Genomic DNA, 13,164 nt, shown 5'->3' with positions numbered 1-13,164 from the left:
AAAAGGATTGGGGGAGAAATTTCTATAAACAGCTTTTTTGGTTTTCCAGTGCAATGGGGGTGTGTAAGGAATCCCTTCAAATCTAGCGTATAAACCCAGCCGATGTTAACGACTAGCCCAATATCAAGCCTTACCCATCAGGTATGATATCAACTTTAACATAAAATCCATTTTGATATTAAATTGTTATTTTAAAAAAAATTTATCTCCAATTGAACACATATTAATTCCTTCAGGATGACTTGTTTTCGTTGTTCACTGTTACCCAAGACAATGTTCTTGAGGTATAGACGTTGTTAAACTTCTATGGCAATAAGATAATAGTCCGTTGTAGTCCGGTTAAATTGATGGTAAGATTCGGACAAAACAATAATGAATGAATTTAAAAATCACATTGTTAGTTGAATTGACACACATGAGATCTTCAAATGTTCAGCTGTATATACACGTTTTAGTGTTACTGTAATAAAATAGGTGTTCTTCATTATTGAGTTTCGATGTGTGTGATCAGTGTGTAGATAGTCATATGTGACGACAAAACGTTGGCAATAGAACTGAACTGTAGAGGCAACTTCAGTGGTTAAAGCATGGAGACGAAGTCCGTATTAGGTAGCAAGTACGAATCCCGCAAAACCTACCGCCGCTGTGGGCAGCTAGGTGACAGAATTATTGCTAACACTCGTAAAAACGGAACTCCATACATACGTATATATATTTCACGATAGCTCGATATGAACATGACACAGGATAACAAGAGAATAACAAATAAATCAACTAATTAAAAAATTGGATAGAAACAAATTGATGTGTTTAATTATGTTGTCCGGGTAGATTCCTTAAACTCAAGGACGATTTTTAACACGAGCAGTGGTGTCTCCCGAAGCTGTGGAGTCTTTAAGCACAACACATTTTAAAGTGGTTGGTTCACAATTTTATATCTTCATTTAACAGTATAATGATTAATTACCAAGAAGAAACTTAAAAAATATGTCAGTCATTCATAATCAACGTAGAGTCGGGCATAAATGTATGTTGACTCAAGTATTCACAACACGACAAAATAGAATCAACAAAGTGAGTAGGAATAATCATCGTATTAATCGTAATGAGAAATAGTACTTGGGGAATATAGTGTAAAAATACAAAATAAGAAAGAATACCAGAGCTCAAGATCTGGAGAAACATAAAGAGCGAATGCACCAGCACTACTGTGACTGATCCTGATGATTCATGTCACTCATTTTCTCACCGATTCGAACAAACTTGAGACAAGAGAAAAGCAGTTTTAAAGGTAGTTTTTGACACTAAATTTCTACCATTCCAACTTGCTCAATATACATTGAGATAACCGGGATGGAATGTTAGACCCTAAAGTAACGAATATATCTTAGTCAATACAGCTCAACCAAATGGTCCTCACAATATGAAAGCTTGATCACTACATCAAAGGGTAGGAGTAACAGAGGTTGGGAATATGTTTGAAATTATTGTGATTAAAATACCTTTAACAATCTCACATACATTTCCCAGATTTATATTACTTACTTAGATAATGACCACGTTTTGGTCAGGTTAAAAGAATAATTTTAGGTTTCCACAACTAATCAATGCCAAGGTTGAACTTGATAGTTCCAAATAAACTGACCATTGAGTAGAAAGTTAATAATAAATATATTTTTGTTACATCTCAATGAGTAGAAAAACTGTATTTTTGACGTTTCGAGACTTAACGTAAACTACTTCCTCAGAGCAAATGAGTGATCAAATTGTTTCCTTCGTACTAATTAAACTTGTGTTAATTTATTTCGGTTCCAGTAATTATTTTTTGTGTACACAACTCAATCTGTTATTATGATTGTTCGTACCTTTAAAATTTGTCACTTGTCTACCGAATTTATGTAAAAGATTAATAAACTCTTCCCTGAAAACTCTTTGGTAAAACAAAATTTGTTAGTTTGCTTATATCACTACTACCAGAAAGTTTGACCCGATAGACTAGTGAATAAACGTATGCAAATAAGCTAATATGAAGAATACACTTCTCAGTTGCTTTTCTAAACTCAAATACTTGATTCAAAGAGCCTAAGATTTCCGCTTAAAACTCTAAATTTAAAACTTAGCATCTGAAAGATTGTACTGTCGTTCATTCAGTAATGTTCAAATAAAGATAAATCGTAGACTGTTGTAACCCCACATAGTGAAAGATGCAAGTATGGACGGCTCATTGTATGAGTGAGCGAATTATTCATCAATCTAACGTCATCTTCTACATGCCTTTGACTGAGTCACTTCGCACAATTGGGAATTCAAAAATCTTAAGTATTAATATTGGGATCTTGGCAATAAAGCTGAGTTACTTCTCTGAACATCGAGGATCAGTTGTGTTTAAAAGACATATTTTAGTAACATTGAACTTCACTGAGGGACAGAACAATAAGGTGTCAAAAATAACTCTGAATGCAGTTCACACAGAACGTCCGTACATAACCCAATATGTTACATTTAGGTATCTCTTCGATATGAATGTGTAGTGTGATGCTCTTAGAAAAATAGATATAACAGTAAGATCGCGGTTATATGTCATGTTACCAATGTTCAAGTAGTGTGTTATACACAGCAGTTTTGACTATTTCTTTCGTTCGTACTGGATTCGGGAGTGCAATTTTCGATAAAAATCTCAGTCCAAAACTCTAAATCTCATTATATATATCTTTTAATCAGGGATGTTGATCTGTGCTACACTGGCGTATTCACAGCGAAAACTTTCGAATAACTCAGAACTCTTAAAATAAAATCTTCACTACAAATCTACACTATTATATACCAGCATTCATCTACTAAATGAACGGAGAAATAAGCCGAAAGTGTTGTGGCTTAAGTAACGGCGTTTTGCTTGAACACTAAAACATAACGGGTTACATCACTTTAATAGCAACACTAAACGCGCGAGATGAAATAGTGAACATCTATTTTTCACAAAAAAACAACACTGTTTAGACTGGTCAAACAGTTTCACCGCTAATCAATTACACACTATTTTTATACAGATTTCGATTGGTCGAAACCTAAATTGATTAGTCCAAGTTGAAAAACAAATCAAACAGAGATAAACATCGGTAATTTCAAAATTGCATAACAAGTAAAATAATAGTAATAACAATCATATAAAAAACAAACAACACGACTGTCATACTAATCAAGTATTATATTTTTTCAGTGATATAATCAATTACACAACATACAGAGAACAAGTGATTTGACAACAATAAATCGATCATTCTATTTACAAAATCTTTAGATAACAATGGTCATAGATACTGTTTACGATGAATTGTCCACTATGCATTAATTATTTGGTGAACTTTAGACTGTTATTTTGGTGTGAAGAGAAAATGTCAGATGTGATCTATAATATTACTCCCCGGTTCTAATTTAGATTATGTATAGTTGAGCGGATAGGTTTATTTACGCCAGGGTGCTTTGAAGTACAATCCAGGTATAAATTCTAATGAAGCTATTAAACTTTTCAAACTAAAATTAACGGAGTGAATGGCTTTGAGCCCTTAAATCAATGACCAGAGGTTGACTTATTTAGTCCATTGAACCATAATCTTATATGTGGTCAATACAAATGAAACTTCGAGATAGATTTTCAAAGTTCTAAACAAAGAGCCATTACCACTAGAAGTGAAGAATCATATGGACAGTGAGATATATATCGCCGATCGTTAAGTAATGCCATAAATGTGGACGATTCCAACCAGGACAATTGAAGAATTGAGATCTCTACTGTTGTAACGAAACATATATTGCAAAAGTTGGAAGTGGTTTTCTAGAATAATTAATAATTATAGTATCTATCTATCTGACTCCCTTGCTGACAGATAGTTTAGGCTGTGTATAATTTTTTTTAATATGATGTGATGTGTGGTGTGGCCTGCTTGTATATGTCTGCTTAATATATAGTATACGTTGAAGGTGATTACTTACTTTTAATGTGAGGGCAGGGCAGAGAGAATTGCTACAGAATCGTGGACAAATAAAGGTTTAGAATTGGAATCAAAGTAACTAAGACTGGTCGGACGCGTAATCAGTCAGCTCAGGGATATTAGTCATAGAAATCAAAATTCTGATTGGTGGTTTTGACCCTTGATTTCGGTCAGCTGTCATAATACATAACACCCATAAGACACCAATAGATCTTGAAGTCAATGAAATGTAACGCATATGTACATCCTTTAAGGGAGTCTGAAACTAGAGTAAAATAGCTGTTCAGTTTACTCCTGATTTTCAACGATTCTTCATATAACACGTCCATGGTTTCGAAAATAGCTAAACTTTTTCTTAAGGCTTTTGCGGTGTGTTGGATTCTATGATTTACACCATAAACTGATATTAGTTAGAGAGTCATTAAAAACCAGAAAGCACTGAACAAGTTGTTTCGTTGTAGTATTCGACTCCTGAGTAGCAGTGTGCACCCATGGCCACATAGCGGATCAAACCTAGGTATTACACACGCGTGGTGCATGGTTACTAACAACTTACATATGTACTCAACATTCAAGGAGGAACTTAAATTACAATTCATTAACGTAATAGTTAGGTATATGTAGTAGAATTTGTGCTGGAATTATAACACTGTTTTTAGACCAAAGTAGGCAAGGCGATTTTGAACTGATATAGCTCAATGGTAAAAACGTTCGACCTTCAGCATTAGGTCGCAGATTTCAACCCGCTCCATTAAATTCATTTGTGTTTAACTGGATAGTATCACTAGACCTTATCGCACTCAGACTGTATGGCTTGAGTTACGCTGCGATAAGTATGACGGTGTTCCAAATGTTAGAACACCGTCATACTTATCACAGGCCAACAATCGTAGTGTTTCTTTATATCAGGGCTGCCTTCGACTCGTTGGACAGGACTGTTCTCTGGGATTGTCTATTGAAGAAGGGTGTGCCTGAGAAGTTTATTAACATCTTAAAGGCCCTGTACACGAACACCTGAAGCAGAGTGAGGGTATACAACCACCTTTCTCCCTTGTTCCATTCAAGCAGTGGGGTTAGGCAGGGTTGCCCGATCTCACTATTCCTCTTCAACTTTGCCATCGATGACATCCTGGGAACAGCTCTGATGGATGTAAGTAATCGCGGTGTGGATCTGCTGCCTGGAGAACGACTTCTCGACCTCGAGTATGCGGATGATATTGTCTTACTGTGCGATAATGCCCAAGGCATGCAATCCGCACTTAATCGGTTGGCAATCAGTGTCTACAGGTACGGTATGTGCTTTGCACCCTCCAAGTGCAAAGTACTCCTACAAGACTGGCAGGATTCTCATCCTGTACTCACCCTGGATGGTGAGGAGATTGAAGTAGTTGAGAAGTTCGTGTATCTAGGTAGCTACATAAGTGCTGGTGGTGATGAGATCGATGCACGTATAATGAAAGCCAGAGCGGCTTATGCCAATCTGGGCCATCTTTGGCGCCTTCATGATGTTAGTCTGGCTGTAAAAGGTCGGATCTACAACGCATCGGTGAGAGCAGTTTTGCTCTATGCTTGTGAAACCTGGCCTTTCCGAATTGAGGATGTTAGACGATTCTCTGTGTTCGATCATCGTTGTCTCCGAAGGATTGCTGACATCCAGTGGCAACACCATCTTAAGAATGCAGAGGTTCGGCATCGTGTGTTCGGGCGCAGAGACGATAATTCAATTGGTGTCATCATCTTGAAACACCGACTTCGGTGGCTTGGACATGTTCTACGAATGTCGTCCCACAGACTTCCACGTCGTGCATTATTTGCCGACTCTGAGACTGGTTGAAAAAGCGGAGGGGTGGTCAGTGTATGACATGGTGTCGTGGTATGAAAGAAAGCTGCAAAGGGCTAGCTTCTGTTGGTCCTTCACGACTCCCTGGCTGGGGTCCGAGAGATGGTGCAACACACTGGCTAGAGACGTTATCAGATATGGCTCAGAATAGAAGCCAGTGGCGATCCTGCTGTAACCTTCTTTTACTTTTTTCATAAAGAGCGGTTCTAACTTTCTTAACTGAAAGAGTCTTCCGGTTGTACATTTCAGTTCGCCTTATATTTTCATCCCTTCTCTTCCTACTTTCATTATTTTGTGTGGCGCATATGTATCTGGTGCCGTTTTGTACCAATATGTATGTGTTTAAATAAATAAATAATAAATACTTGAGTTACACTGAGGCTTTCATATACCCATTGACAATATACAGCATATTTCATCTTTTAAATTATTATTATTACCATTACCTATTACTTACTCATCGTTTGGTGACCACTGACATTCGAATTTATCAAATATACAATCATTTTCATAGAGTGCACATAGTTTTGTACGGAAATAATCGTGAACGAGATAAGTTTCAACTGGTCGACGAGGCATATTTAAATCCCAAACTAAAATAATTGAATCACGAAACAAAAAAATAAGGAATGGAAGACAAAAGTGAATGAGATCACGACGAGTAAATAAAAAAACAAGAGTAAACCAAGTGAATTATCATGTAAACATTTCAGCCCTGAAATCATATAAAATCTACTCTTGTTTTCTATGGACGCATTCATTTAAACAGACTTTAATATATTTTGCTTTATTATTAGTACTAAAGATTTGTGGAGCACCAAAGAGAGACCTATTTCGTCCTAGTATGGAGCTCCTAGGCAGTGCGCATCCACATTTTTACCAGGGATTGAGTCTAAAAGCTCTAGACCTTGCGAAGAGCGCATTACTGAGTGGTAATATTAATATAAAACACTAGTCTAGTTGTCCTTTGGGATCTGTGACTACGCCTCCAAGACCACCTCGAAACCAGTTTTATTTTCAAGTTACTCATGAAGTAACCTTCCAATGTGTGGGAGCAACAAGGAAATTAATACTACCTAAGACCGGAGCTCATCTTGTTTGAATGCATAAACATATAATTACTGAATGTCCAGCGAGAAAATGGAATTTGAAAGTACAATCAAAATGTGCACATCAAATTATAAATGATTCCCTATTGATCTGAGTTGTTAAACAAATAATCAGTCCTGTCTAAAAAATTACAAATAAGCCATAGAGATTTCAAACAAACATTAAATACACAGTACCTTTCAATGTTAAGTAATCTCGACTTAAAATATAACGACCAGAATGACTAAAATTTAAATCGGATATATTGTTAATAATTTCAGAGAAAAAACACCGACTCATTGGATCGTCAACTTCTTCAAATGCTGCAAAATAGCGGAAATAAAAGAAGGGGTAAAACAAGAAGAATTAAAACTAGAGTTATCGTCAATACAGTGGTGAAAAAAAGAACCTAGATACATAGATTGTATTGGGTTCCGCGTGATCTAGTCACAACGACAGGAAAGAAGCTTGATAACCTTTCTCTCCAGTCCGATTATCGATTAGTCCAGCTATACTGCCAGTAGGATCAGTACCTTTCTAAGCACTGATGAATACATCGACCAATGAACGACAAATAAAACCAACATCAGGTGATATAACGAGTGGTGTTCAATTGTAACTTTTGGTACCAACATACGAAGGATTATTGTTTACGTTTTTATTTTGTAATTAGTACACTCTTGAACTGATATATTTTTGTATTCTTTTATCCCCAAGCTTTCGTTTGATCTATAAGTCGTTATTATATGTCTAATTGTCTCAGATTGATCGTTTCCTAACCATTCCCCTCTTATCATGCATCACTTATGACTAAGTCAATGTACACATTGTGATTCTCTAATCGTGTCGCTGTTTAGCCAGTCATTTCAGGTAGATAAATGTATGGGTCTTGAATCACGGTTGAATGGGGTACAATTGAGAATTGTTTTTTTTTATCTTCGTCTTCTAATTGTCCACTTGGAGATCAGTAAGCGTTAAGGTCTTGGTTGTCATCTGTTGGTTGATGTGTTCATCGGTGCTTAGAAAGGTACTGATCCTACTGGCAGTATAACCGGACTAATCGATAATCGGACTGGAGAGAAAGGTTATCAAGCTTCTTTCCTGTCGATGCGGCCAGATCACACGGAACCAAACATAACTCAAGCAATGTTTTCCTCCAACAAAACGAAAATCACAACCTTAAATCGCACCATAAAGTACATAGAATACTACTTACATAATGCATGTTCATCGCACAGTGCACGTTGACGCATATCACATAAACGTATGGTACCTTTACTGCTGCTGTAAATAAATAATGAACACGCTGATGGATGAAATTGCGCAGCTGTTATCACTTCAGACAAATCTTCCATATTCACAGGTTTTAAATCAACAATATCTTATTATTATTTTTTGTTAAAAAAAAGGGTTAAAGAAAAGTAATCTTCATCATATTTTGCTGTATATATATATATATATATATATATATATATATATATACGTAAGCGGCTGTTGAATTACTTCTCATTATTATTAATAATACAACAGAAATAACTGTATGGATTCGTCTTAGATAAATTCAATACGAGATCAAAATTTTCACTAATTTATTAGTCAAGTATAGTGTATTTTGTGTATACATTGCGTCGAATAATTAGAGAAAAAGAAAAACAAACAAGTTATCACTAAATAATAATTAAGTCAGTTTCCGTTTGATTAAAACGTAGTATTGACATGCACAGTGATTAGTCTCCACAAGTTCACCTGTACAAGTGTCGATAATAGACTGAGCTACCACTAATTGATAACTAATAGATCAACCGATATATCGATCGATAAGATTGCATCCATACCAAAGGTCTCGCAAACACAATATCGCTTGCTGCTCAATGTTCAATCACAATCGTTATCTCGGTCCTACAGGTGGTAACATTGTGACCCAAAAAGCCAAGCGATGGCGTTTCTTTTGATGCTGGGCGACGCGTGTTCAGGCTCACAAGAAGCACTAGTTTTTGGAGGATCGCAGAAACATATCGCTAGGTAGTGCCAACTAGCGAACAGCTAAGTGCGTACAATCCCATAGGATTTAATTTGAAACTCCTCAAAAGCATGCTTATATAACTTCATAAAAGACTGAATCCAAGTATTGAGTGACGAGCACCATACCTACGACAAAATGACGGTTTGTTGTTTCGTGACTCTCCGTACTTTCTTGGTCTAATTTCTTGTATCGAGTCGCACACTTACTAACTGCAGACTTGTGCGCTTGGCTAGGGGACACATTCTAAGTGTGAGGTCCAGCAATATTACACGGAAGTTGATGGACTGAGGTTTGAACCAGTAACTAAAACCTGAAGGTTGGATGCTTAAGTCACTGCTCTACAATAGCTCGTTAGGGTTCAAATCCAGAATCTATTGACTTGTAACTCGGATTGTCATTTGTTGCACCACAGGGCTCCTTAAGCTAAAGTCAATGTCCGTGATCTATAAATACCTACCAAAAGTATACATAGGAAAGAACGAAGTCCCTCTACAAAAATCTACCTGATATTGAACAAACAATAAGGAATATAGAAAAGGATACTGAATGATTGGTTGGTAATTTCTAAATTCCATAAATTAATTCTTAAATCATCTGCTGAGAGAAATGTCTCTTGATCGGAATTGACTGATAATGAATTGATAAGATAAGTATGTGCATTAGCAAATATTCGTTTAGGATGTGTATCCATGACAGGGTCAATATCTTCATAATATGGTACACGTAGATCAGTTTTCTGATAAATTTTATTCAGTGAAACAGATGAGTTATTCTTATCATTCAATACAAGATTATCATCATCATTATCGGTAGTATTAGTGCTACTAGTAGTATTATTGTGTACGAAGTAATCAGAGGATATACAACTACTATTGGCAACACGTCGACACCGTTCAGTAATGCGCCAAAGTTTAATCGTTTTGTCTGCAATAGAGAGAGGGAAGAGAAAGAGGTAGACAATGTATCAATTGTTTGGTAATTATTAGAAGTAAATGAAATAACCCTGCTACAAAATATGTTTACACATAAGTAGTCTGTCCAATAAATACACGAACCAATGTCATTCAAATATTTTACACAATTTCTGGTATATCGGTTTTCTTACTCCACATTTTAAAATATTCCCGGGACAACAGACTGAATATATCTGTCCAGCCCCTCACATTTTCATGACTGGAAAAACATCAATGAAATAATTTAGAAGTTAGACTGTTCTCTAGTTGCCTCTATGTTGTCTCTACAGATTTGATCATCTCCATATCGTTCCACCAGTCCTGCTTCCCTGACCCACGTGACCATTTTGTATTTTGGAAACAGTAAGAAATTGCGTGAGACTAATTTGAGTAATTATAAAGGATAGTCTAGCACGATAATCAGAGTGTGGAACCAGACAGAAACAATTACTGAGCTTAAATTATTCAGTTTTATCTTAGCAAGACAAGATGAACAAAAATATTACTAACCATTTGTAGAAAGCAGAAATTGTGCATGATTAGTACGTGGTAACCATCGTATTTTATTGATTTTTTCTTCGATTTCCAGTGATTTAAGATAGTCGAATTCCGGTTCATGACTGACAAATGTACAATACACATTGTGACTAATGCATTTTTGAAGTTTATCCTACAAAATTTTTCAGAAAAAAAGAGTGAATCGTAGATGGATGAATAAATTACTATGATTTTAGTTTAACTTAATAATCTAACTCAGTATGTCAGAACAGATGTGATGTACACGATATTTGAGTCAAACATTTTTTTGCAAGAGTTAGTGACACACTATCCTGTCGTGTAACCCGAAGCAAGTATAGTAGACTTCAAGCCTGTTACCCTGGTGGTTGGCTGTCGAAATTAAATCAAGTAGAACAGAGTTTAAACTTGTGATCGAATGACTGATAATAATAACTGTTATGTCGGATACTTGGTCACGGATTGTAAGATCTCGAGTACTCTTAGAGGTTGCCGACAATGGGGAATAATAATTCTTCTTGAGGTGACTGAAAAGAAAATTGGATTGGTAATAATCTTCAAGGCTTGACAGAGTGGTCACAAAATCAAAGGGATAACTGCTTGAGGTCGGTCACACACAGCCTTTTTGTGAGTGGTTCTTGATGTGTTAGGTCTGTAATTTAAAAAACGGTCTGGCCTCATGAGAACAATAAATTCACCAAAATTTTGTTACAAGCGAATGTTAGTCCGACAGACAGTCAGACATTATCAACGTAAAGTCCAGCATAGATGTGTTGGACCAACTAGTCATACCAAATTATCACAAGATAAATTGTAAAAGTGATTGAAATAATTTAGCAGTAGTGATGATAAAAAACACAAAGCATTGGCAATATATTTTGAAAAGATTGAGTGGAAAGGTATGTACACGAAGCGATACTAGAATTCAAGATCAAGAAGAGAACAACGAGCGAATGCATTTGAGCCAATGTAAAAGTTAAACAGCCATAAAATCATTCACCATCAGAATTTGAACAATGGAACGTAATTTTGTATCTTAGAATCTTCAGAAAACAGACTGTTATAATTGTTTTGCTAATAAACGACCCAGCTACTCCTACTGCTTAGTATTCTTATACAATGACACTCGACAAGACCCCGAAATCAGAACACGTTGAACAGGAACGAAATTGTGTTCAAGATAACAATGGTAGGTGAACAGCAATCAATCGTTAGAAAAACGTTCACATATTTATAGTATATGCATAAGAAGATTCTAGATTTCTCTCCAATAATTTGCCAGGGCTGATTGGTTTGGAATTAGCCAATCAGTGCGCGCCATCACGATCATGCACATAACATGCCTTAATCCGGTTTATTTCCCACTAACACCTCCCCTTTGAACAGATTCGTAGGATCTGGTATTAGGGTTCACCTGCAACCGCTTTACTGGTTTGCGCTTCCGGTTTGTTCACCTTCTAGGTAATAAGGACGCTGTATCATCCTTCGTTTGCACAGTGACTGTCCTTTCTGTTTCAGGTGTTTTGATCTCGAATGTGTCTAGCAGAACATCAAGAGGTAATCTATGCTGCGTTTCGTTGTTGGCGATCGAGGTTGATTTCAGTTGGTTAGCATGACGCACCCAGACTTCCGGACCAATGGACACCTCGTAAACCACATTTCCTTTCTTTTGCACGATCCGACCAGCTGTCCATGCAGGATGTTTTCCTCAATAGTCCATAGCAAGTACCTTTTGACCCACGCTGAACAATTGTTTTTGTGCCCCATGATGACGATTGTACTGTCTCTCCATCATCACGTTTCGTTGCGGCTTAAGAACTGGAGTAGGACGAATGCTGTCAAAATGTGTACGTATTTTTCTGCCCAGTGACGCTTCCGCTGGAGAGACCCCATTTGTTGTCTGAGGGTTCGGTGTAGAACGGTAGATAAACAAGAACCTCTCTAAGATTTCTTCGGTGTCCCCCTCCCCTCTTGATTTTTTTAGAGCATTTTTGAACGTACCTGGCCATTCGATTGCGGATGGAATGGAGGTGTTCGGATATGCCTGATTTCGTTCTGCTGACAAAATTCTGAAAAGATAGATGACGTGAACTGTGTGCCGTTGTCGCTATTTGTTCTGGAACCCCGAAACGACTGAATAGTTGCCGCAGCTTGCTGTTGGATGTTCCATGATGAAAATTTTCGGGCACTTACTGTATGCATCAACTACCAGAAGGTAAGTTTGTCCATGGAATGGACCAGCGAAGTCTAAATGTATACTCTGCCACGGTGACTGTGGTATCGGCCATGATTGCAGCTCTGCTTTTCGTGGTGCTTTTGCTGCCAATGCACATTTTGTACACGAACGGGATAGCTGCTCGAGTTGGGTATCTAATTGTGGCCAGTATACATAACTTCGTGATAGCGCTTTCATGCGATTTATTCCGGAATATCCTGCATGCAGCTGCTCGAGGACTGCCGGTTGCAACTTCTTTGGGATTATGACACGTTCAGCAAACATGAAACAATCGTCGATGATTGAAAGCGATAGTCTGCGTTGATAAAACTGCTGAAGCTCTGTTGAACTGGTCTTCGAAGGCCACCCTTCTAGGTGGAACTTTTTAATTTCTTGTAGAACAGGGTCTCGAAGAGTCTCTTTTCTGACTTCATCTGACGACACTGGAGTGTTTCGAATTGCCACTGCTACTACACTCCGTATTTCTGGAACCTTTTCATCTGTCTTTTTTGCATGTGAAGTTGTGGCTGCTGATGGAC

The 13,164-nt window shown here is 37.1% G+C and overlaps 1 protein-coding gene across 1 annotated transcript in view; it reads right to left on the bottom strand.

The window, feature by feature from the left end:
• Smp_173810 (protein phosphatase pp2a regulatory subunit B,putative) overlaps positions 1 to 13,164 on the bottom strand; it is a gene marked incomplete at both ends in the record, with an annotated part of 16,135 nt that overhangs the window by 1,931 nt on the left and 1,040 nt on the right. The window contains 5 exons of the mRNA XM_018792473.1: positions 6,287 to 6,422; positions 7,116 to 7,241; positions 8,135 to 8,299; positions 9,485 to 9,865; positions 10,405 to 10,564. Coding sequence (XP_018644408.1) covers positions 6,287 to 6,422; positions 7,116 to 7,241; positions 8,135 to 8,299; positions 9,485 to 9,865; positions 10,405 to 10,564 — 968 coding nt within the window. The remainder of the gene's footprint in view (positions 1 to 6,286; positions 6,423 to 7,115; positions 7,242 to 8,134; positions 8,300 to 9,484; positions 9,866 to 10,404; positions 10,565 to 13,164) is intronic.

Source organism: Schistosoma mansoni (genome assembly GCF_000237925.1).
Source record: "Schistosoma mansoni, WGS project CABG00000000 data, supercontig 0269, strain Puerto Rico, whole genome shotgun sequence".
Taxonomy (NCBI): Eukaryota; Metazoa; Platyhelminthes; class Trematoda; order Strigeidida; family Schistosomatidae; genus Schistosoma; species Schistosoma mansoni.
This window is presented reverse-complemented; position numbering and strand designations above follow the sequence as displayed.